A 26,853-nucleotide genomic window follows, 5' to 3' on the forward strand; every position below is an offset into this window, starting at 1 on the left:
TTTGTGTTCATTGATAATGCACTGAGAGATAGAGAGCCGAAAGAGGTGATGGAGAGAGAGAAAGAGAAATAATGGGTCTCTGGCTCTGTTTATCAGCCTTGGTCCCGGGGGTTTGTTTATCTGCTGTCTCTCCTCAGCTGAAGCCATTTGGCCCTTATCTCTGTCGCCCCATGGTAGTGATTAAGCACGGTGGAGGCGGTGAACCCTCACCACAGTCTCTCCACTGCGGACTCTGCTCTAAGACCGGCTCCGGCCAGGCCGTGCCCGGTCCCTGGAGTCCTGCAGGTTGGCGTCAGCGCCGCCAGGCCCGGTGCCAAAGGAGAAGGGGCGCTGCCGAGGGGCCGCGTACAGAGTCCCAGCCTCATCCCGACAAGCAGATGGGCATGAAAGGGGCCCGTTTGTTTGCGAGAACACAAAGTCTTTTGGATAAAGAGAAGGCGTCCCGGCTGTCACACCTCAATGATGTTGACAGATGGCGTCCTATTGTTGTTGTTGTTGTTCTTGGGGAACTGCAGCAGGAAAGAGGGAGATGACAGCTATGAGCAAGATGGAGGACTGATAGGACTCGTACAATAAACTGGCATTCTGTAATGAGAATGAGGATGCCTCGGTCCCTAAATGTTTTACAGATGGTTGTAGCAAGAGAGTGAATGAATCAGAGGCATTTTGTTGTTGATTTTTCTTTTCAGCGTTGGTTGAATTGGCTTGATTTGTTCTATTGGAGCAAATGAACATGATATGGGGCTGTGGCAGATTATGTGTTGTGAACTGAATGTATGATAATCCATTACTCTAGCACAGTGGTTTTCAAAGTGAGGTGTGGGACACCCAGGGGTCCTTTAATGGCTTCCAGAGGTCCTCGGCAAAATGAGGAATGGTTAAATTTCACTACATTTTAAATTATTAAAAAATGTTATGATACAAAAAAAAATCCATGAATGCTTGCTTAACATTATGTTTTGATCTCACCACTTTGGATCTATTTGTTAGTGTTAAAGTATGGCATTCAAACAATTTAACACTTAACACAAACCATTTTTTTCATATCAAGGCTAAATCACTTCGAATGGGAGTCCACTGCTAAATGAAGTTAACTTGGGGCTCCAGAAGATAAAAAAGTTTGAAAACCCCTGCTGTGGCATGTTTCCTGTTTGATGCTGAATGTAGTTAAAGTCATGCACAAGGACTTGGCATGTTTCGTTTAGCCTGTCATGAGGCGGACGTTCAGATGGGTGTACATGGGGTGCCAGTGGAAAAAATCTAAAAGTGGCCGGGACCATTCACCTGCCCGGTGCCGTTGGGTGGGGAGGGACCCGGGGGGAGGAGAGGGGGTGGGTTATACCTTACTGCGCAACAGCCCCCCCGTCGGGTGCTCAGGAGTGCTGCACTCTGAGGAGTTTTTGGCTTTGTCCTTGTTGTTGTTGGGCTCGTTGTCTTTGATGATGTCGTACTGACGGCAGAAGAGAGCGATCACGCCTGGGAAGAGGAGGCAGAACACATCTCCAATTAGCCAGCTCATCCCCCGATGAGGCACATAAGGGTAATGATGACCGACCTCATAAGACAAATGAATGCACCCTCTTTTGACCCAAGATAGAGGAGGATTTCGCCTTATCTTGGCTAGGCTCTCTAGAGAAACACTGTGTGCGTGTGTGTGCGTGTGTGTGTGTGTGTGAAGTCTGTCTGTCCCTGGCTCATCCTGGACCATTTCATCCTTACCTGCCCACATGATAAGTACCACCACGATGATGATGAGCTCCCCCGCCCTCAGCTGGGTGGTCTGGCCCACCTCCTCCATGGTCACTTCGTCTGTGGGGGCAGAGAGCACAGTGTGTGTCACTTTAATGCTCAATGTGTGATCAGATTCCTGTTTGAATCCCATACAGAAATGGAATATATGAGCTTATATGCCCCTTTACAAATAGTAAAGGGGCATATAAGTTCAATATATAAGTATATAAGTTTAATATCATACACTGTATCCCCCTCTGGATATGGTGACATATGTGTAACCCATATAACTTATATATGTGTAATGAAAACACATATGGCATTAAAGGTGCACCAATGCCTGTTCAACATACAAATATGACAGTGGCGTTCAGTGATGCATATTTTTGTACATATATGGACATATATATGGAAGTCCCCTATATATGCATATATTTATTATATTTCTGTATGGAATAGCACCTGAACCAAAACACGCTAAAGCACTCAGCATCTTTCATTGATGAACACTGATGAAACTCGCTGTAAAAACCTGTGTCCATTTTCTGTTTGTGTGAGTGTGTGTGGACACAGTAAGCCGTACGGGGAGGCGGGTGCACTTGACACTCCCTATTGTGGAAACTGATCTCTCTATTCCTCCCAAATCCCTGAGTGGGACTGACTGTCAGTGAGCACCGCCTCACTATGATCCTGTTAAGGTGAGGCTTCATACACACACACACACAAACACAGTTCCACGTGCAGCAAAGGAGCTGTGTCTTGCATGATCCCAATTAGGCACAACTACATGGGCGCCTGGTGGAGTCAAAAGATCACTGAGCGGCAGAACATGAAGAGAATAGGAAAGGCTGCATCTGGGCTGCAGGAGATCGCTCCATGTTAGAGAGAGAGAGAGAGAGGGAGACATGGTTAACTCACATGGTTATACATGTGAGTTATGCTGTGCGCTGCAAAAAAAATCTTTTTACAAGTTATTTAGTCACAGACTCAGTGTTAAAATCTTGTTTTTTTCTTAAAACAAGTGAAAAAATCTTGCAGTGGGATGAGATAATCCCTCTCGTTACTGATACGGTTTCTCTCATTTCATGCTTTTGTCTGGGAGTAAGTCTAAAAATGTCGAAATAGTGCAGAGTAAGGCAGATCAGCCCACTAGGATGAAGAAAATGCCACTTGATTCAAGCACATTTGGGAGACCAGTTGATTAACAATGGAAACAAGAGGGATTATCTCATCCCACTGGTAGATTTTAACAATGAACACATGACCAAAAGACCTTTTTCTCCTTTTTGCCAGTGTTCATTTTCACTGCTGCTTTCATCGAACAAAGCAATACCATACAGCAACTTTTTTTTTTTTTTTCTTGTGCTGCTACATGCTGTGGAAATCAGCGGCTGGATGTAAAGTTCACCGCAGCGTAGAGAACACCTCTATCCTTTTATTAGAGGCAGTCAGTGACATTTTGAGGGCCCCGCGTGGCAGAAACCCCACGCTCCAGTAGCTTTTAGCAACAAGCAATTCTCCCAATCGATCGGCCTCTGTTGCCCAGTATTAACAAATCAAAGGACAACAGCCTGAGGCCCCTGACACTGTTGCCAGCCAGCCTCCCTAGAGCTAATTGGTCAGCTGTAACAACACTGATGCACACTGACCAATCCCTGGACGGGGCTGATTTTATGACCAACCGGCTTTAAAACTGCATTTTCTGTTCAGATGTTAGGCCTCAAAATATTTCTTTATTCAGTGAATTAAAAAATGACTCCTCAACATAAAAACCGTGACAGAGAACATCATTTCAGCATTTTTTTTTTAATCAAACTTGTCCTGTTAAGCTTTGCTCATTCTCAGGCTTTAGTTGTGTGTTTTTATTCATTTTATAAATACCTTATCTTTTAATTCCTTTGATTTTTAAAGTTGTCTCATTTTAGTCGTGCCGATTTTTAACTGATTTGTTGTTAATCTGTTTATAAGTTTTGTTCCCGTGCCCGAGTTTGTTCCTGTACTTATTTAATTTATTGTCTTTGTCTCTTTCCCTTTAATGTTCTCTGTTGTTTAACTTGAAAGCACATTGCATTTGATTTTATTGATGTGCTTTATAATGAAGTTTGATCGATTGGTTTTGCCACTGCACAGGTGCCACCCTCTCTCCCAGAGGAATGGAGCTAATTCACAATCATGGATGTGTGTACAGCGATGCTTACTTCAGAGTATGTATGATAATGCCATTGTAAACTTGTTCTTTCCATAAAGAACGGCTGTTTATTTCATGCTACTGAGCTAGAAAATGACATGATAATACCAGCAGCAGCCGAGCAAAATTTTGGCAAACGGTAAATTCCAAGAAGTGCACTGTATCTTTATTTTACAGCAGCCAAAGTCAAGTTCACATTAAGTTTAAGTTTATTTAGAACCCCAAATAACTGTCTCAAAGGGCTTTTCAGGTGCATAAGCAGCATACAACAAACAAAACAGGATGAAGCTGTGAGTTTCCCCCTTTCTTTCATGTGCAGTTACTTCCACCTGAATGGCCAGGCAGTGCAAAACAAAATCCAAGAATAGTTTGGCTCATCCTTAAGGATGTTGGAGAGCTGAGGGATGTTATTTGGGGGAGATATCCTACAGAATTATAAAGCAGCCCTGCTTTGATTTACATGCCAAATTCCTGCTTGAGACCAGAAGTGGAAAACTGAAAAAAGACCAAGATTACCTTTTTTTCAAAGCTGGTTTTTGAGATTTTTTTTTCCTCCGGGGCCAGACAGAGAAAGTTCCCGCTTGATCAGGTCTGAGGAGACCACTGAGCCTTGTTTGCTGTATTTTTAGTTTTCCAAGGGAGTGCGCCTGCTTCAAATCAAATGGTTTGCCTGAAAACCTAAGAGTCCATATATGCCAGTGTGCATGCATGCGCTGGTGTATTTGTGTTGTGTGTTGTCAGCTCTGGGAGCAATCTGTCAGTTTGATGGCAGAGTTTAATTGTCTTCTGTTTTGAACTCACTGACAGGATTTATCGCTTTGCCTTATTGCTGCTTCCTATGTGAGTTTTTCTTTTCCACCTCTCTGTCAGCATCTGTTTCTCTCTCTGTCTCTTTCTCTCAGATCCATTGTCTCTTCTTTCTGTTTTGTGCAGTTTTCACTGTTTTTTTAATCTCTCCTGCTTCCTTTGATCTTCTAAAGCCAAAGACCCATTGTGAAAGAAGAAATGGGAAAGAAAAGAGGGAATAATCCAATATTTCAGGCTTATCCGTTGCTCTTTCCACGGAGATCAGCGTGACACGCAGGAAAAGCAAGCCCGAGTGGTTTCAGGGACGATGGTGAAAACTTCCCCTGTCATATTAAGACAATGAAATAAACCAATCCAGAGTAACAGGTGCACTGAGAGACACTGACATCACCCAGCCTTTGTCTATACGCACTTCCTCTCCCCTCTGTGTTGCATCACTTTTCTAAAGGAAAAAAACACTGTTTTTCTCTTTCTGGCTCATTCGGCTCATCCATCCTGAATTTTACAATAACTCTGGCTCTCACTGCGTGGGTCTGTCCTTTCAGTGAAAGTTCACATGATCACTTGAAAACCCATTAAATTCTGGCGAGCAATCAGTTTTTATCTATGACTCCACAGCTGGGGATTATAACACAATATCCCTATCTCCGTTCGCTTTAATGTAAATTAAAAGATTGAAGGATTATTAACATTGTTTGCCTATAGAATAGTTGGGGCATTGTCCAAGTGGATTTGATTTATGAGATGATAATATCACACTGGATTATATTAATTTAATCCCTATATGGATCTGAAGTGGTAGAGAAATGGACACTAATGAGAAACATTGCAGAAATATTTTTTTACACATCAAATTAGACAGAAATCATAAAGACTGAAGCACCATTTTTTGGTTAATGACTAGACAGAAAGGCCTAACATACCTCTGCTAATGCACCGTCTCACTGATTTTGAGTGGCGCTGAGCATTTCTTCTGACGAGGAAAGTGGATACTGAAACCTTACAAAACCAGACTGAAAGACTGAGCTTTCATCCACTGACTTCAAGCGCATCTGTTCATCTTTCCGTTTGTCATCAAGAGGCTTTCTTTGTGGACAGAGCAGCTAAGCTAATTAAACAGACATCCTTGAACAAGCAGCACAAATGAGACGCAGAAAGATGTCGTCTGGTGTTGCGCTAAACTGTGAATTTGGCGGATATGAGTGAAGGATAATGAATCACAGAGCTGCTGTCTGGAGAGACGTTTTGAGAAATGTGTGCATGGAGGGGGAAATGTGTCTGGGAGCGCAGAAATGTTTTGTAATGATGGGGAAATTCACTGGTGTGTGCATCTGTGTCTGTGTATGTACGTGTGTGTGCAGAGCCTGCCTATGCGGGTATGTTCTCACATTTCTGGAGGAGTGAGCGGGTGAAGTGAGGCAGAGGCCTGTTGAGTCCTCAGCGAGGCAGAGTGCTGCTGTACTCTTGAGGGAAACGCTTCCTCTCGCAGCCTCCAATAACTCAAATCAAACAAGCAAATAAACATTCAGCGAGGCATCAACCTCGCATCCGACTCGACGACATCATTAAGAGAGGGGAGGGCTGCCCTCGGGGATGCAGCCTTGACCTGCTAAATTACCTCTCCATATAATTACATCTTTGTCTCGATCTGTGTCTGTGGTTATGCTGTGCCAGGGCCGTAACACAGACATGAAAATTACTGAGTGCATGACATTCAAACCACTGGAGCTTTTGGGGAATGCTCCTGTTTTATGTTTATTTTGGATTTTGGTACTCTAATTCAGTATGCGTCAAAAGCTGAACACATCTTTACCTTTGGATTGGGCTCAGATTTGAGAAAATATTAGAGACTACCATTCACTCCCATCCTAAATGAATTGACTCTGGTGCTGTCTGTGTATATTGAAAAAAAATACAACATGAACTATTTTACGCTAAAGAGAGCAAAATATACAACTGCAGGTGGGTTCAGAGTGAGCATGCTAATTACTTTCATCTTTACTTTCATGGATTAAAAAGTACAGGAGCTGTTTTGGGTTTGAATGGTTTTGAGTCTGTAAAACCTTTTTAAAAAAAAGCGTATGCTTGAGCAAAACTGTAATTGCTGTGTTGCTGCAGCAGAAATGAAAAGAAATCTTTTTTTTCTTATTGAGTAAGTTATAGATCTGCCTCTTAAAGTTGTGTTCATATGTTCTGCGCACTTGCATTTGTGAGATGTTCGTGTTGCAGACAAACTAATGGTTTACTAGATGATGATTTTCTCCTGCATGTAGCAGCCGGACTAAATTATATACCACCGTCGGACATTGGTGCTGTTTTGAGATTGAAATAATCACTACCACGAATTGAGAAATTCTCCATGTGAGAATCTTGAAAAAACAACAACAACAACAACAACAACAAAGTCAAATAAAGTACAAGGGATGAGAAAGAGGGAGATGATGGGGCTGCATCATTCGCTTTATCTGCACTGAGTCATGCCTGAAACTCTCAGCCGTTTACCTCAAGGAAGCACACACACACACACACACACACACACACACATGCAAACAGACAAAAGAAAGAAAAGTTAGACTGAAAAAAAAATCACTGGTGTTTATCTGAACCCTGTGCAGCTATTGATTCGTGTAAATACTTTCTCTAACAGAGAGAACACGGAGACGACTGGAGTCCCGGCTTTGGAGCGACTGCGGCAGAGGGAGCTTGTCCTGACTGCAGCGGCTGTGTGTGAGTTTACATTTTAAATTTTTAAACTCTCCGCGACTGTGACAGAGGTTCAGGCTGCTTCTGGCTCCCGAAAACTGTGAAAGATTAGAGTGTAAGTATAAGCAATGGCTCACATGGGAGATGAGTAGAAATGAAATAAAAAGTAGAAGGAGTAGGGCTCCGGCCAACAGCAGATAGATTACCTATTCCCTCTTGGCCCTCTTCCCTCCTCTCTGACAAATGCCTCCCCTCAGATTTTGATTCTCCGTGGAGAAATCACAGGGCAGCACCGGGGGCATGTAGGAGGAGGCACGTCAATACACACTCAAGTGTACAGCCTTTCGGTCATTTTATTCCTGAGTTGTGGTCAGCGGGGGTGAGCTTTAGGAGCGCTCTGTTGTGAAATTTCATTTCATGCTTTGTGTGCCCATTGATTTTTATTGGTCTTTAGACAAAATCAGTCTAGAAATTGTCAAAAGGCCGAGCCCCTTCCTGCACTCGCTGTCAAGAAAGATGCAGAAACAGAGGGTAGAAATTTGCAGTTTTTCTTCTTTGCATGTGGAGGTATTGATCGAGGAGCTGACTGCATGAGACTGAGCGGAGTGTAAGTGGAAATCAGTTGAGTGTTAAAGGGACAGTTTGCCAAAAATACAAAATACAAAAAAAGTTCTCACTAACCCCTCGTGCAATCTATCCAGATAGTTTTTGTGTTATTTGGTGAGGTTTCCACAGTCGTCCCAGTCTCCCTTCACCCAAATACAACAGGGTTGAATGGGTGTTTGCTTGTGGAGCTCAAACCATCCAAAATTTACATGAAAAAAAAAAAAAAAAAACTCAACAGTAACAGCTCTTTCCAAAAAACCATCCAACATGATCCATAACCCTCAGGCTGAAGAGTTTCACTGGGAACTATTTCCTAAACTGCATCTATTTGCCTCTAATTCATATTTGTTGGGTGGATGTAAACAGTTTGCTGGTGTTCTTTAACAGAAAATAGTTCTCAGCTAATTTCTTCACACCCAAAATATTGCGTATCCGTGTCATTGTTTTTGAATATCCATCCATGTAAGGAGACCGTGTGGAAACCTTGCCAAATCACACAGAAACTGTGAGATTGCACTGGGAGAAATGGGAAAATATCTTTTTGGGTGAACTGTTCCTTTAATATCAATGTCTGTGTTTGTGTGCACCGTCACCTTTACTCTTGGAGGCCTGTGTCTCGGCCTCCTTGGGCGTTCGGAAGCGCAGAGGTTCGCTCAGCGGGCTCGGCCCAGACATGCTGATGGACTGGACGTGCACAATGTAGTCTGTTTCTTCCTCCAAATCCCATAATGCACAGGAGCGCGTGGTGGTGTTGACTTCCTGGATGAACCGCAGCATGCGCACGTCCTTCTTCTGTTGGAGAACGACACGGAGGAAACGTCAGATCTAGCCAGAGCCATGTGGCAGATGTTGCACGGCGACTCACACACTGTTTCACAACGGTACACACAAAGTCCTCACTGTACCAACCTAAAAATGCCATGTTGTACCGTAAACGCAGCACACAAGCAGTCTGACAGCTGGGAAAGTGAAAGTAGAACAGGAGAAGGGGAAAGAGGACCAGACTGAGGATGTGGACTGGGTTATAGTTTCCTAAAATGCACAAAAGATATTAATATAAACTGTATATTATCAAAGACAGTTTTCAAAGTGGGGTCCTTGAGTGGCTCCAGGGGTCCTCAGTAAAATGAGGAATAGTTTAATTTCACTTTAATTCTCCAGAAATTGCTGCCATATGTGATTATTTTAACATTATGTCTGTATCTAGGACTCTGACTCTACATTTGTCGGTGTTCAAGAGCAGCATGTGAGGAATTTAATATTTAACACACACACACCAAAAAAGCCTTTTCATATCAGGGTAGCAAGGCCAAAACCACTTGCAGAGCATGAAAACATTTGAAAATTCTTACTCTAACCTGTTTGGTATCACTACTTGAGCTCAAATCACTAACACTGCCTGTCCTGAAAGGCTTGTGTGTGATCTTAGTATTACAGTGGCATTTCCTCGCCTTTTCAGTTTTTTCTCTCTTTCTCTCTCTCCCTCACACACACACACACCTCAGTTTCACTGTGAACAGCTGACCCACACTGATTCTGCACCTGTCCTCCTGAATCATGTCCCCCTGAATTACTGTGTGTGTGTGTGTGTGTGTGTGTGTGTGTGTGTGTGAGTGCACATACAGTAGCTGTGTGCATGTGTCTGTGAAATAAAAGCACAGGACAACAGCCAGCCCTGCGTAAAGAAATATAATTAAAGGTATAAATGTTTGAGGGCACGTGCAAAGTAATGATGTCGCCTGTGAGTGTGTGTGTGCGAATGTGAGTGTCAGCAGTGCATAATATCACTTCTCCCCTTTCGCAGAGCTGTCACAGTCTGCTACTGTCAGCGAGCAGACAGGCGGTCCGACGGGATTGTCCTGGCAACAGGAGCGTCCTGCGATACAGCCCATAATACCCGCTGACTGTGAGAGAACGACACAATAAAGAGGGCCGGAGATGGCAGGAAACAACCGCTGATAGCCACAGATTAATGTCATAGGTGTGTGTGTAGTGTGTCTGAGTGGCCTGTGAGCAGATAAAGGAGTGTGTGTGTTGTGGTGTGATTGCACTGTAAGATCCATGGCGTGCATTAGATGTAGGTTTGAGTCTATTGTGTGTATCAGCATATGCAAAATGTGTTTGTCTGGGTGTGTGTTCTGCCCATCGGTGTGTAAAGCGAGGATGTGAATATTTGGTTTATTAGAGATTCAATTCAATTTGCGATTCACTCGTTGATGATTTGATTTAAAGGTCCAATAAGCAACTTGTCTTTGTGAGAGCCTCAGAAGTGACATTGCTTTGGCAAGTCTTTGTTGGTGTAGCGCAGCCTCTGCATTCCCCACAGAGTCAACAATGTTATGCTGAGTCACATGATCTCAGCACGGCAGGGCCCAAGACAGGGCCGCATGCCGCTGTGTGGAATAAAACATCCTTTTATTTTAAGCTTTTGCGTCATCGTCTAATGTGAGTGCACATTTTATGATACATACCTGAGAAAATACTAACTTATATAGCATGTTAATAGCATATTAATGTTATTTTTGGGGTAACACTTTACAATAAGAGTACAACAATTAACGTTAGTTAATGCCATAATAAGCATTAAGTAACAGGTAATAAACATTAAGTAACAGTTAACTAACCATTAACTAATGTGTCAAAGAATCATGTACTAATGCTGTTCATGCTAAGGTATTAATTTATATGTTATTTAAGGGTTCTTGTAGATATTATTAACATTAGTAAATGCCATAATAATCATTAACTAACAGTTAATTAACCTTTATGGCAGTAACTAACATTAACTAACGTTAATTGTTGTACTCTTATTGTAAAGTGTTACCATTTTTTTTGTTCTAAACATCAGTGATTGAGAACATTTTTTTTAGGATGATTCTTTTCATTTGAGTTTGAAAATCATAATTAGAGTCTACGATTTCATTCAGTACCTTTAAACAAACTTTTATATACATTTAGTTCACAAGTGCAACAATCAAAGACAATGCTTTTTTCTGAAATGTAAAAAAAAGTCATCAGAATGACTTAAATATGACTTATCCTCCAAAAAATATCGACAAAAAATACAGTTCACTAGTCTGATAGTGACTTCTTGTTCAATGTTAGTTGTGAATGAATCAATTCAAAGCATTACAGTATCGTTTAAGGTCAAAGTCAGAGTGATTCATTCTATTTATTTTTTTCTGCTGAATCTGCGGAAATTGTAATTGATGCAGCACAACAATGAATGAATCATTACATTGTTAGTGTAAAGTCTATATTTGCACTGAGCGCTGGTCCATCTGTGAACACGATATATATCGACAGGCTGGGTGCATGTGTGTGTTGATCACCTGTTGTGTGATGGCAAAGCCAATGACGGTGTCTCCCTCTGGGATGTCCCATGTCACCACGGCAGAGTTTGCCTTCAACGCCTTGATGGTCACATTGACGGGAGCCGCCAAGCTATCTGCAAACACAGAGAGAGAGAGAGAGAGCGAGAGAGAGAGAGAGAGAGAGAGAGAGAGAGAGAGAGAGAGAGAGAGAGAGAGAGAGAGAGAGAGAGAGAGAGAGAGGATTGTTGTAGTTTCCATGTTGTGAGGCAATTTCAGTGCTTTATTTTCCACCTGCTCACCATCTAAACCGAAGCCGAAGAAATGTACGCCAGCAGGCACAAAAATCAGTCATATGAATAGTCGGCCCGGCCAAATCCATTATGTAAGGTGCAATCAATGACTGGGCGCAGAGGAATATAATAAGACCTTAGAGTGTTACAGGAGTTCTGCCTGAGGCCTGGAAGATAAAATATGTATGGCGTGAATGGATGGATGGACGCAATCTCTACGCTTAGACAGTAATATGGCTTCATCGGTCTCTGCCTCGCTCTTACTGTCTCTGTCTCTGCTTGAAACTGCAGAGTTTGGCTCATAATTGGGCACAACGCCGAAACAACCCGTATATTTCGCCGCTCACTTCCTGTGGATGTGCTATCACTGCCCTGTTTCAGTTTTTTTTTTTAAGAATTCAGGGAAGTTATGGATCTGAATTATCTACAAATGCAATTAAACGGAAACATGAATATATTTAAACTGCTGAATTTTAAACAGACTGACGTTTAACTGCAGTAAAATACTCCCAGCTCCATGTAGAATGCATAATGAAGTTAGGCTGGCTTGTGTGTGAGTGTGCCTGTGCGTGTGTGTGCGTGTATGCGCATATTTTTTACCCAGGTGCCATATTTCATGTTCCACATGCACCTACGGTTTAATTAGGGTCAGAGGATACAAGATTTTAGAGTAATGATTTAGTTTTGCCGTGTAGTTAAGAGTGTGTGAGTGCGAGTGTGTATATTTGTGTGTGAATGTGTACTTCAGGGGCCTCAGCTGTTGCGTAAGAAGATTCTCTAATAATCTATTTTACACCGGCCCCGTCTGCACATCCCCATCCACACCAAATTGCACAGGCGCACACACATCTGACCATCAGCATCAAAGCATGTTAACAAACCTGCGCTGCTTTATGGATGACAGCGCGGAAGTGGGTCAGGGAGCTGAGCTGGTGCCGTCAACGTCAGTGCGTCTGCATCCATGATCAATGCATGAGCATGTTTGATTTGTGTGTGAGGCAAATTTTGACACTTGATCTCGAGTGAGCATAATTACAGTCCTGCGTGAATGAGTGTACAGATCAAAGTGACGGATCAAAGGGGGCTGAGAAGAAGAGGAGAGGACACGTTGGGCTTCGCCGAGCACGTTGGGAGAAATGAGGGTAAAATTGATTTCGCTTTCACGTTGTTTGCGCGGCCCCCATTGTTTGCGCGACGTCTCCCTCCTCATTGAGATCATTTGAAGTGCAAATGTCTCCAGCCGGAGCCACAAATCAGTCAATGTCCATCGCTGACGAGACGGGCCTGACTACTGACTGAGTGACCTCCTAACGTCACCGCGGTTTTGTCCCAACGCCCAAACTTTTTGATGTCCACCTTGCAGTGTTATCAATCAGTTCAGACACTTGGGATTGATGGAGATTTTCGCCGAGACGCAGAATAAACTGAAAGAGATAAACAGCGACGGGGGGCTACTCTCCTGGCTTTAATGGGACATAAATCTATTTGACTAATGCAGTCAATGAGTTATTGAACAGGTTAGTGCTCACTCGCCCTTCGACGGCTATAAATCACAGTAATCCAAGCCTGACGTTTGCTGGCGATCACACTTTTATACACACCCATGCATGTGCTAAGTAACAACCTACCAAATCCAAACTATAGGGTACAAAGCAGCCTCATGTGCTGCCTGATGTTGACGGGTTGATGGATGGCCTGATCGGCGATAGATGACAACATGGAAACCTGCTGAAGCTCCTCATCTCTGTGCTCAGGATGATGTTTGAAGAGGCTCTTTGACCGTCTTTGCTTTTATGTACTGTGCGTCGTTTATTTGGCGCCCGAGGGACGGGCGTCTCGGGTGTGTAAAGGGGCCGATAGGACCGAGCAATCCCGGGTCACAAATCAAGCTCATTATCTCTTTGTTAATCATCTCTCTCTCCGTCTCTCTCTCTCTCTCTCTCTTCCTCTCTCTTTCGTTTGCAATAACCCTCTATCTCTCTCGCGGCGCTGATGCTGACACTAGACCCAGACCGCCAACAAAACACAGTGACAGCGAGCGTTTAGCTCCCAGTAGCCCTCGGGGGATACCTTCATTTCTCTGACTCTGACACAGATCAATGCTTTGTTTACACACACTTACGTACACGTACACACATACTAAAAGTATACGTGCTTAAAAATGGGAAATGTCTATCTAGTGTCTCTCCCCTTTGGGCCCCAGCGAGGTAATAGCCTTATCCAAAAAAAAAAAAAAAAAGAGAGCTGTTGGATATTACAGATGAAAGACTGCGAATGAGAAAGAGGATTGAAAGGGAAGCCGAGTTTGACTTTTAACACGACTTCCACTGAACTCTGCTGACTACATGAACGCAGCTGAATAGACATGAATAGAATAGAGAGATCCCTCATTCAGGAGTGATAATGGCATCAGTCTGGTCTCATTCTACCTCTCATTCTTCTCCATAATAGTCTGATAACAGTCTGATCTATAAGGCTCTGCCTCTGAAGCTGCCCCTGTATCTCGCATCTCACATCTCACGTCTCTTCAATCCAGTCATTTTGGAACCAAATCACAGCGCTGCTTACTTTGGAATAATAATAAAAAAACCCCTCCAAAATTACGATCTGCACACGACTGATTTCTCTTTTTAAAGGGAACAGACAGCAAAGCACTTTGGCATTTTTATTTGGAAGCCATAATATCTCACATTTTCGATGATGTTTGTGACTATTTTGTCACATTCGGTGGTATTAGTGATTGTTTTACTGCTGGAATGGGTGACTAAATTAAATTGTATTTTCTCAGGTCTCTGTTCAACAGGAGATACTAGCCTTAGCAAGGCAACCTATTTGAATAAATAAGGAGTGAAAAAGTATTACAGATGGATCGCAGGCGACAGAGGAGGGAAGTGCGAGAGTGGCTTCATGTTTGCGAAACCTTGCGAAACAAAAGCCCTCCATGTTTCTCCCTGGCTGTCGGAAAAACTGAAAAAGTGTTTCATCCCTGCGCAGTGTGTCCTCACGTCCCACGACTTCTGGTCACTCGTCCTTTCCTCTTGTCTTTGTCCGTGTGCCTGTCCCGCATTACCGCCGAGGGACTAAGGGATGCTGGTCGTGACCGCAGGCCTTAAATATCCACATGACATGAAGAGTCGGCTCTAATGAATCACCAGACAGATGTCTTCATACACTCGCTCCCATTGCAGTGGCACTGTCGCCGCACTGTGAGAGATGGGGGTGACTTTGAGCCATGGTGGGTGTCCCTTGTGTCTGCGTGTATGTGTGTGTGTGTGTGTGTGCATGTCTTTGTTAGCACAGTGATCAGAGTGACAGCCAGTTGTCTGGCCCATGCTGAGTGGTGTCAAGGGTGACAGCTCCTTAATATCTTCCTTCATTAGAGAACTCACCGGGAAAGTGTGTGTGTGTGTGTGCATGTGTGGAAGTGTGTGTGTGTGGAAGTGGAAGTACTGTCAAGGAGAGCTGGGCCAAGTTGCAGTGCCTTTACAGTATACACTCACACACAAACTCTCTCACACACTCGAGTGACATCCTTCCAGTGAACAGTGAACCATGATCAATACAACCTATCATTATTTAATGAAGGTTTCTCTGCCTCCTCCATCTCTCTCTTTTTCTCCCTCTCTTGCTCTCTCTTTCCACTCTCCAACAAATTAGTACATGTCTAGGTGACGACCAAAATGCCCCGCTGACCCTGGCAAGACAGGATCAACGCATCCCACACCTCCTCGGGGCCTTCACACCCTCCCCGCTCTCCCTCTGCATCTCTTCTCATCTCCCCCTGCCTCCACGCCGCTCCAACACCTGAAGTAAAATCAGCTTCAGCGCTTTCAAGATGTGAAGTTTTGAGCAAATTTGTTGAAATGTTGCCCGCAGCCCAAGAACGAACAAGCAACTCGGCAACGCGGTGCAATGTGGAGAACACAGTGTGCTGCGAGGGGACGCAGAGCACTGTGAAGTACTGAGGGATTTTCTTTTATCTGATCTTCACCTTGTTTAAAAAAAAAAAACAAAAAAAAAATGCTCAAATGTCTTTTATTTTGTTTGCAAGCATCTTAGTTGGGCTACTACGCCAGCATGTTGCAAAGTGGAATTTATTTTCTTGCTTGCAGTCATTTTGCAAGAGTAGGTGTTCAATTATTCAAAGGGTGGATATCTTGTTTTTTCGGAATGAAACTCTCCGGTGACTTTTGATTGCGTTGTTGGCAAAGCTGCCCAACTACTGATGGGCTTCAAAGCCGGGCGGCCATCTTTGCTCGTGCGGCTGTTTCGGTGCGCGCAGCCTGTGAGTGTTTCAGCTGCCGGCTCCGGTCTACTGAAGCTCCGGCTGTCTAATTCCCTGTGACAGGAGTGGGTTTGACGCTGAGCGATGGTGAGCACCGAGTGCAGCAAGGAGAGTAGGGAAGTGTATTTCCATTCTCCACTGTGGGGAAATATTAGCGATCTGTAGCACCTCATTACGGCTCTGCAAAACTTAGCACAGCATTTCTCAAAGTCAGGGCCCCTGGGCTGCTCCTGCTCCCTCGGATGCTAATGAGCGGTCTGTGGGCTTGGGAGCGAACATAAAATCTAACATAAAATCCGTCTCATATTCTGCTGTTATCTGGCGTTGGAGACAGCGAGCACCCCGGCCCCGGGTTTTTGCGACTTCCTGTTCCTCCCTGTGAGGCGCCGCATGGATCGCCACACTGCCACTCAATCATGCTCAGCGCACTAAGCCAAGCTCGGTTTAATAGTAAATAGTAAGCAAACAGTCACTTTGCATGCACAGTGTAATAACCACTGGGGTTGCATCTCGAAGCGGTCGTATCATTTCTTTTCTCTGAAGTGTTTGTGTGTATTTCCACCGGGGAGCATTAGGAATGAAAGCGGGAGCCAGCAGGGGAAAGAAATAAACTTTTGTGGTAGCCGTGATGTGGCTGCAGGGAGCGGGAGCCAGTGACTATAAATTAACACATGTTCATTAGCAACTTCCAGGGCTAAAGCCCACGCCGACGCTCGGGGAATCACAAGTGGCTCGCGCTTGTTTTGCCTCCGACGTGCAGTCGTAGCGCTTTGGTGTTGCAGTTGCTTCGCCGCGCCATTACATGCGGCTGTCAGGAGCGCCGGCTCGCCTCATTCATAGTTAATGTGCCGTGGTAGAGCCATCAGGATTTTCTGCTGAGCTGTAGTTTGGCCTCACATGTGAGAGAAGGGGACCTTGGCACGTGGCTTTGTCCTTGTGGACAAACACCTGCAGCACATGCACACACTTATGCACACTTATGTCCACACACACACACACACGGACATATAGCTGGTGAGCTGTTTGTGTGTGTGTATGATTGCCGCATTATCTCTTACTGTGGCGTTATTACAGCCGGACTGTTGTGTGCTTCATTAGCGCGAAAAGCTCAAGACGGACTTTTATTTGAACGCTTGTTACTCCTGCATGAGAAAATCCACCTTGTTCCCCTGGCTGTTCCAATGAGTCAAGGCCCATTTTCCATACGCCGGGCTGAAAAGCTGAATAAAACACAAAAAAGCAGCTGTGATTCAGAGAAAAAAAAAAAAAAAGGTCTATTTTTTCTTTCGCTTTGTCCTGCCATTTATTACACGCGGCAACTGGTGGAGCTCTAGGATGTGCATCCGATACTGCCTTTGTGAGAGAAAATCCACCTCACAGTATACATTTTCCCATTTTTTCCCCCTTCCCCTTCCCCCCCCCTCTCACACTTGCCTTCAACGTCTATTTTTCTGACTGTAATGGGCATTTGGCTTTAACCTGCTCCCCTTCCCCCGCACCTTCTCTCTTGTTTTTGTCTCTCTCTTTTCATCTCCGTCTGTCTCTCCAGCGCTCCTCGGTATATTTCTGCACCGCTACTACAGTCGAGCTTTTTGGCAGCTGCTCCACAGCCTGGTGTGTAAAGCCCTCTGCCTGCAACTGACACTTCAATGGGAATCTGGGCGTAGGGAGGAGATGGTGGGTGAAAGGGGAGACGGTAGCCTATCTGTGACTCACCCGTGTGCTTTTCTGCGATCGACTGCTCAGTTAGCTTCATGCTCGTCACACGTTGGCTGCTGGCCTCCAGGTTTACAGTGTGGGCAGGTGTGGAGTTCACACACTGGTTGTTTATCTGCAACCATGAGGTTATAAGGAGGATTGCTACAGCGCCAGAGTACTGTGTTTCTATAGATTTGAACCCCTTGAACTGCAGCAGCTTTTTTTCCATATTGTAAGACAGCGTCACATATAGTCTGTATCAGCAGGCTGCAGCGCTTCACTGGAGCTCGATTACACTTTTACCGAGTGACATACAAATCAAAAATCAAAGGTCGTTGTTTTATGGCTGCGGCATGACATTAAACAAAAATATCTGGATGTCTTGAGCATCATTTTATACTCGTTTCTCATTAATTCAGCAGGATATACTTGGTATCTTTGGAAACCCTGGCATCTCCACTGGCATTTAAAATAAAGTTCTGTGAGTTTGAACAGAGCTCCGCTGTGCCGCATGCATTTGTAATGACAAAGAGTTGAAAAGGCTCATTTAGGATGCAGAATGCTATCTCGGCTGGGCTGTACTTAATGCGTGTGGGACGGTGGGAGTCTATATGTGTGTTTCTGTGTGTGTACGCGTGTGTGAGTTAGTGTGTGTTTTGGGTGTGTGAATAGTCCCGCTGCGTTCTCTGTGGTCCATTCAGGCTGTGTAAACAGTGGCCCACCACTAGCCAGCACTGTCAGATAAACACACCTAAGGGTCTTTTTGTCCCTGTGTAGAGAAATGAGTTATTTACTCTTAGGAAATGAATTTTCCAGCCCCGTTGGCCATGAGAGCTACAAAAAGCAGGGGGTGGTGGGGTGGGCGGTGGTTAGTGCAAAACAGCATCTCTCACTCTCTCTCTGTCACATGGACACACACACACACACACACACACACACACACGCATACACACACAAACTCTCTAATTAAATGTCAAAAGGCAGGGTATGAAAATCAATGCGGCATTGTATAGTCTGAGAATGCGAGCCAGCTAATTCAAGGAGGCAAAGGAGTGCCGTGAGGCTGATTATTTGACAAGCCCACTGCTAATGAAATCTACTCTCGAATCCAGGACCCCCTCCCGCCCATCTCCAACCCCCCCACCACCCGATCCCTCCCCGCGGCCGGGAGGCGTCATCCGTGAGCTCAGAGCTTCTTGATGTAAGGTTATGAATATGATGTTAGTGCCAGATAATATACTTTCCCTTTGTCTGTGTTTCACTTCACACTTACCATCTCTCTCTCTCTCTCTCTCTCTCTCTCTCTCTCTCCCTGTTAATCTGTTCAGGACTTGAGCACAGCTGGTAAAGTGATGCCTATAGTAGCTGCCTGGGAGCACTGGGAATGTAGGAGACAGGTGTAGTGGGATAAGACAAATAATGTTCTCTCTCTGATTTTTTTTTACTCTCCATGTTTTTCTCTCTCTTTCTCTTCCTCTCTCTCTTTCTCTCTCTCTTGGTTTCTCTCTCTCTCTCTTTATTTCCTCTATGATTCTGTTGCTAGCTTTCTCTCTCTCTTTCTCACTCCGTCACCTCCGTCTGTCCCTGTGGCTCCGTCGCCTCCTCTCCTCCTCTGTGTCTCGGCAGCATTCCCCCTGAGAGCAGGACCTGCTGAGCGCCCCGAGCACCGAGTTCGGGGACGGGAGATTGACACACACCACACATAGACAGACAGGCACAAAATCACACACACACACACACACACACACACACACACACACACACACACACACACACACACACATTTCCAAACAGGAAGACAAACACCAGCATCCTCTTCTCTCCGTGTGGCCCACCTCGTCTTGCAAAAACACGCTCACATCAATTAAACATCACCGTATCATTGTCAAACAACTTTTGGAGTGTGAGGAAAAGATTGAAATGAAAGAACATAACTGTGAGTATCTGTGTGTGTGTGTGTGTGTGTGTGTGTGTGTGTGTGTTGGGGGGAACACAGCTACAGGTAACGTCTTAGGGGCCCTGTGTCCCCTGCTGCTGCCCGCTCTAATGTAATACACACCATCTGGGCCGTTCCCCCAGAGGACTTTACCGCCCAGCGCCAAATAAAAACAGTATTTTTATGCTCTGCTGGGCTGCCGAGGGAAACTGGAAACTGGAGGAGGAGGAAAAGTCGGAGAAATCGAGGAATACAGAACACACACTCCCATGCGTACGCACAAACACATACACATCAGTGTTGTTTACGTTACTGAAAAGCTATTGAATTACTTTACCTATTACTGCATGTAAAAACGATTGCTTAGTAAGGGCGCTCACTTCTGCATCGCTTTTAAATGTGGGCTTCAATTCTCTTAATCACACATCAGCTCTTTGTCACTGGTATTTTGCTAATTAGTTGTCTGAGGGCAACAGACTCAAGTATTGACACTGTCTTTGACCTGATACCTGTCAAGCAGTCCGTTTAGTTCTGCCTGGCTTACAGACTGTGCAGACAAAATCTTGGATTTAAAATCAAGCCTCGACTGTTTGGGTGGAGCGGCTCCTCCTGGGCCGGCAGAGGCAAGGTCTTTTGTGATTAGCTTTGTAGAAGCGTGTTGTTTTACTAGGTGCTTCGGAAGATAAGAATTACTGTTCTTCCATGTGGATAAAGTTCTCGCACCTGCACGTACACCACAACGCACCACTGTCTTTTTATCCTTGATCTCAAGGAGGGAAAATTAATTTCTATATTTCCCGGACAGAAAGCTCAGATTGCCTGAACTGCAGTCTAATGCTGATTGATTGATTCACTCATTCATTGCACCACTGTATGGTTGATGGTTCTCAAACATTTTGGTGTCATGGCCCCCAAACTGATACACATCAGGACACGAATCAGTATTTAATAAGATGTCGTCTTAGATGTCGATCCCCATCTGATAAGATTTAGTTATTCCATAACTGTCTGTACTGTAGATTGGCAGATCAACAGTGAAAAGTGTGAAGCCTATGAATATAACAGTCATTCTTATTCATTCTCTCCTCGGGTTAACTTCTAGTCAGTGAAATAACAGTGAAATTAAAATATTCCCCATTTTTCTTGGGTCCCCTGGAACCCTGTCAATGTCCCCTGTGGGTCCCCTGACCCCAGGTTGAGAACTGATGTGTTAGATCATAAACTGGAAAATCCAAGTAACTGGCTGCATTTGAGTCCAGCGTCCAGAGGAGCGCATCAGTCTGTCCTCTGCACTCGCTTCATTCCTTCTCCAGCAAAAACATGTCTACCTGATCTCAATGAACGTCTGTGAACACACTAGCAGACGGCTTGATTTTACCAACTGAGAAAATGATGACATTTTCTGAGAAACAGTTTAGTTTGTGAATGTTGAGCCATTTCTGCCCTTGCTTCTGAATCACAGTGCCGCCGCCATAACAGCGAGCTCTCACTGTTAACCACAAGGCCGTTGGTCCATTCATCTGTTTCTTACTAAGCTATCAGCAAACTCTCAGGGCAGAAGGAGAAAAAAGTGTTTTTTTCTCTTTTTTTTTGAAAGGAGAAGAGACTGATGAGGTGCTAGAGGAAAGAGCAGCAGCAGGAGCCCGTTGATAGAAAGAGGCACTGCTGGTTGTACAGTAAGAGGAACATGAATGGACACTGTGAGCAAGTGTTGATTCAACTTGCCAAGGTGACACTATTAGTTGTTTTTATGTGGGCCACTTGTGCAGCCTAGCCTGAGAGCAAGGATAGGCTCTGAACTGTAACTTCTCTTTCTTTCTTTCTTTTTCTTTCTTTCTTTCTCGCTCTCTCACTGCTCCAAAAATACATCGCCTATGTCAAGTCAGGCTCAGTCCGGCTGTAAATGAAGGCTTTGTCCCGGCTTCTGCACTGCATTCTGGGTCTCAGACTCATCCACGTTTCCTCTCCTTATCACCCATATGTACACATACACACACAGACAGACATTGCTGTTCATGGATATACACTTAGACTCCAGGCCTACCTCCTGTGTATGCAGCTAAACAAACATGAAACTGCACGTAGACACGCTCATAAACCACATCAGCGGATTCGCACTGTGGCTGGCACTTCCTGCTATGTTTGTTCCTTGTATGTAATAAATCAATCTTTCATTAGCTGTTCTTTGATTAATGAAGAGAGAGGAGACATATTTCAGTGCAGTTTATCCCAGACCGTCACAGTGTGCTGATTCAACACAGAAGCTGTGTCAAGGTAAAAAAAAACAAGAAACACAAAACAAAAAAAACCTTCATATGTTTTTATATTTGCATTTTTGATGATTTATTTACACGCATTTGAGTTCACCGGTGCTATGTGTTTCCCACAGTGTAAATGCAACATTTATTGCTCCTAACCCCTGCCTATAGTCCATGTCTGGATAGGTCCAGCTAAATTGTAGTGCCTATGCTTATTTCAGCCCATTTTACATTAATCCATATTCGTATTGTTGTATTTGTAGTTTCCATGTATATGTACTTGAAAATGTCAAATCATCTTTTTTTCTGTGATGTTTTTATACCTGATATCGATCAAAAAGACTCTCAGGTGTATCTAATCACTACTAATGACACATGAGCTGACTGGCTGATTGGCTGATACCCTTTGGTATGATTTTTGTTGTTGTTGTTTTTGTTGTGCTTATTGTTCTTAATGCCTGATGATGATTTTGGCCTTGTGCTTTAATGAATAAAACTGAGCAAGTGAAGATAGTGCTTATGGTTATACTTCCCAAGATGTTTGCACAGAGAGGTTCATTAAGGCCCGATTATTCTCAGTGCAATGAAACTGTGCAGTGGATTTTTGCCTGATCTGCCTGCTTGGTCCAGATACGGATGGTGTGCATGTTTGGGTTGGTCTTGCATTACAAGTGATGCTCCTTAGATGAAGAATTTTCTCAGAATGGGACTAATAAATTATTAGTGCTACTTTGGGCACTACTATTACTGCTACCTTTATGGCTTAACATTTAAATCTTCAAAATGAAAAGTAAGCTGCTCACCAGTTTGTTCTACTGTCATCTTGTACCGACACAATGCAGACAGCACTATGAACTCTCTGGCTTTCTTCTGTGGTGGCACGGAGCTTTAACACTGTTGCAATGGTAAGACATTAAGTTATTTTCCTTTCAACCCCCTAACATCTGCCGCGACATGGTTGCAAGCTGAAAATGCAGTCCCTGTATGATTTACTGTCCCCGATTAAACAGTTTGTGAAAAGAAACTGTTTCATAAGAAGCTCATGTAAAACAAAATGTACGATGGGCCGCTTTCACAAGATTGTAGGCCTAGGAAACGCACTTGGACTCAAAGCAAATTGCGTACACACAATTGGTTGGGGGCAGGCTCGCATCAGATATTCACACACACACACACACACACACACACACACATGCAAAATTATATTTCCTCTTCCAACACTTAAATACATACACACACTCTTCCCCTTCCCTTTTCTGCCCTGGTAAAGAGCCTATTCAGGGGAAACGGTGATGATTCAGCCCTCCAATCAAGAAGCTGCCCTAGATAACGAGCAGGTCTGAGGCACATGCACGCACACGCACACGCACACGCACGCACGCACACACACACACACACACACACACACACACACACACACACACACACACACACACACACACACACATATTTGAGTAAAATGAAGGGACCAGCTTAGCATTAAGGGGACTAAGAAAATACAACATGCAACACTTGTTTACTCTGTTGTGTGTGCTGCACATGCTGAAGTCGGTGATCTCCTCATTTCCAGAACTGGACTGCACCTACTACATGAACATGAGCCCTCCTCACTGCTGTCTCAGCCTCAGACACAGCTGATCAGACTTTGTATGCATGCAACGATGATCACTCACTTCATGCATGTAATAAAACTACCGTCTGGAAATAATAACATCAGAGCCCGGGAGGATTTTTTATTGAATAATGCAGTATGGCATATTGATCTAGGGAATGATCCTTAAAGCATCAACAAATGTTTGTGTGCAAGGTTGCTTCAGATAGTATGGATGGCACACAGCACAGAGAGAAGCCTGTCTTATGAAACCACGGCACCTTCCCGCGGGCTTGATCAACATATCTCTGACGATAAAATGAGATGATTTCCTACCTGAATGTTTTTTTTTTTTTTTTTTTTTTTGCAAAAGATGTTCACAAATATAACCCTGTGTCTAGTCTGATGGAAATATGGCGTACTAGAGGAAATGATAGGTCATTTTTACAAACTTTGGGTTTCACAGATGAGGCCTATAATTCCTCTGTATGGATGGTAGATGGATTGGCACTTGACCTATAATATAGTGTGATCACTTAGAATGTGTTGCCAAAATGATGATTGCCAAATTTTCTAGTTTTTTTTTTTTTTTTTGGCAACATAGAAATCCCTCTGTAAAGATTCAGCTTCAATTTTGTCTGTTACCACAAACGTCTCTCGAACAAAGAGCTTTGCCTGGAGCCTTCGTATTGATTGCATCACTGCTTAATTTGTTGACTGATTCATTGATTTTCCCTCTTTTTTTTTTTTTTTTACTTTTTTTTTTTTAAAGGTAGAACTGTTAGGGGCCAAGGAAAATGGGCTGCAAGGATTTATGGCCTCATTTAGATGAATGTGTTTGGGAGTCGATTTACATTTTAAATGGAAACATTACCTTTCCTTTCCCCGGATCACAGCCTGTTTATGAGTCACCATAAACAGACACAGTAAAGACGTCACTGTACTGTAAAGTTTATGGCGCCGTGGTGCTCACCCACACACTTCTGTCAGTCCATCGTTCTGCCTTGGCATCGATTTGGCCTGGTTTTCCAACAGTGGGTCTCTAAGTATCAAAGTTGCATTGATTTAAATTGCAATGAAAAGCTAACACTTGTGATATAAGATTTCATTTTAGCCTGCAGGTTTAATTTCCCGGCATTTCAGCTAACAATAAAAGCCAGTGATCATCTGATGACTTTATGCATCCCATTTCAGGTTTCTGTATTTGGTTATATGAGAAAAATGGTGCACAGTTGATTACTGGCTCTATATTATGTCCAAAACTATGCAATTTTCTATACTTTTACATATGAAATAATATACTTTGTCTATTTTTGCATAAATACCTCTAGAAAACCTCAGACTGTCACATAATGCAATATTCATGAACATAGTACATTCATCTAAAGTGCCTCTTTGTATAGTAAAGCTTGTTTGAATTAGTCATCAAAATGTAGTCATGAGCCCCAGCTTCAATTATAGTCATACCATTTAACACCTATTGGAACTGATGTGCTTATATAAAATGTATTTTGTGTGCAAGATAAAAGAGAGTAGAAAACAATCAGAGAGAGATCATTACTCATCTTTTTGTGTGCGAGAAAGAGACAGAGAGAGATGGAGATGGAGAGAGAGTGTGTAGTGAGCAATCTGTGTGTGTCAGTAAACTGTATATGAGAGGGTGTGTGTGTGTGTGTATGAGGAGAATGACTGGCACAGCGAGGAGGGCGGGCGAACACAGCGATCCATTGTTGGTGGAAAGGTTGAGGAGTGGGAGGACGCCGAGCGGACCAGAGGTGCATTTTGATGGCAGGAGGGTGTCAACGTGATTTGTGGTGCTCTATCACAGCAAGAGGTCATAGACACAGCTCAGTGTGTTTGTGTGTGTGTGTGTGAAAGAGAGAGTGTGTGAACAGCTTGGGCTCTCAGCACCATGCTTCATAGCTTCACACATACTTGTTACAGTACATGAGAGGCACGCATCGCTGGTGTTTCCATGGATCTATGGGAGATGAGCAGTGTGGCTCTTCTGTAATCCAATCAGGTCTCTCGAGTGGTGACGAGCACTTCACTGTGGTCCATCTAACACTGGACTCCTGCTGTGGAGTAACTACATGGGCCAAAGTGTCCACGAATAGTCCATGTAGGCAAGTGTCTGAGCAAAACATGATGCAGCTCTTCACCCATATTTATTCTAATTTCTGCGATGAAGGAGAAGAATACTCAAGCTTGGTCAGAAGAAAGGAGTGACAAAGTGATGTTTCTCCATCTGTGTGTGCAGTGGCTGGCTTAAATGAGATTCAAAGGTCAACTCGGCTGGGCATCAACACAAACCCCCCAACAAAACCCCCCCAGTCCACACACACACACACACACACACACACACACATACAGAGGGAGAGAGAGAGAAAGAGAATTCTTTAAGTCCACAGTCGATAAACTAGTTTGTTATAGGTCAATTCAGCCCCACTAATCTAAATCAACGTGTTTTTGTGCCTGCGCGTGCGCGTGCGTGCGCCAAACCACATGACAACTGTTTGAAGCTATTGTAATTCATTGTCGGTTGCCGAATTATCCACACACGCGCGCGCGCGCGCGCGCACACACACACACACACACACACACACACACACACACACACACACACACACACACACACACACACACACACTGAACTACCCGGTTGTGGTGAATTCAAATTCAAACGACGAATCATGATGCCGCTTAATATTTGTTACCTTACAGATGACAGCATGGGAATGCCACTAACACAGCCTGCAAACACAGTCACCTTTTACCACAAATACAACAGGCTACGCAACATCTCCCATTCTGTAGAGAATAAGGACCAGCATACAAAACACAGGTCCGCTCAACCCAGCGCTATTTTAACACATACATGCTGCTGCAATCCCTCTATTGTTCCTTTAACATGGTAACAGAACATCAATTGTGTCTGCAAGGCAAGCGCTGGGTGCAGGCTGCTGCGCTGGAAAAAAAAGAAGAAAAACAAAAAAACACCCAAACATCCTGTAATTGCACATACACATAAACTTACCCGCTGTGGCTCGAGGGACGCCGAGACAGCTGAGGATGAGCAGGAAAAATCTCTCCATCTTTCTAACGCTGTGAGGAGGACGTGTGGTCCCATTTACTCTGACCAGGGGGGCTGTGTTAACCACCGAAGTGTTGTGCTGTGTTGTGTTGCTCGGCATTCACGTCAGTTCATGCGTATTGTCTCGACTGAAAAGGACAACGACAGTCCGTCAGCGCTTGCGGCAGATACAGTAGAGCCCCCCATACAGTATGCAGACCGGGTTCGGCGGCGAGGCGGCGGCGGCGGCGGCGTTTCAGCACCTCGGACAGCGTTTCAGCACCTCGGACAGCGCTTCAGCTTCAGCAGCACCTCCATTCATTCAACAGCATGACGTGCAGCCTCGACCGGCCGAGCCTCGACTGTCTCCTCG

At 44.1% G+C, this 26,853-nt stretch overlaps 1 protein-coding gene across 1 annotated transcript; it reads right to left on the reverse strand.

The window, feature by feature from the left end:
* Positions 1-449: 449 nt before the first annotated feature.
* fndc5a (fibronectin type III domain containing 5a) lies at positions 450-26,601 on the reverse strand. The gene is made up of 6 exons (XM_030044915.1): positions 26,445-26,601; positions 11,368-11,483; positions 8,629-8,827; positions 1,720-1,809; positions 1,343-1,476; positions 450-509 (listed from the first exon to the last, which is right to left on the reverse strand). The coding sequence occupies exons 1-6, from the start codon at positions 26,599-26,601 to the stop codon at positions 450-452; spliced, it is 756 nt and encodes a 251-aa protein (XP_029900775.1).
* Positions 26,602-26,853: the final 252 nt, after the last annotated feature.

The sequence above is a fragment of the Myripristis murdjan genome, chromosome 22 (assembly GCF_902150065.1).
Source record: "Myripristis murdjan chromosome 22, fMyrMur1.1, whole genome shotgun sequence".
In the NCBI taxonomy this organism is placed as follows: Eukaryota; Metazoa; Chordata; class Actinopteri; order Holocentriformes; family Holocentridae; genus Myripristis; species Myripristis murdjan.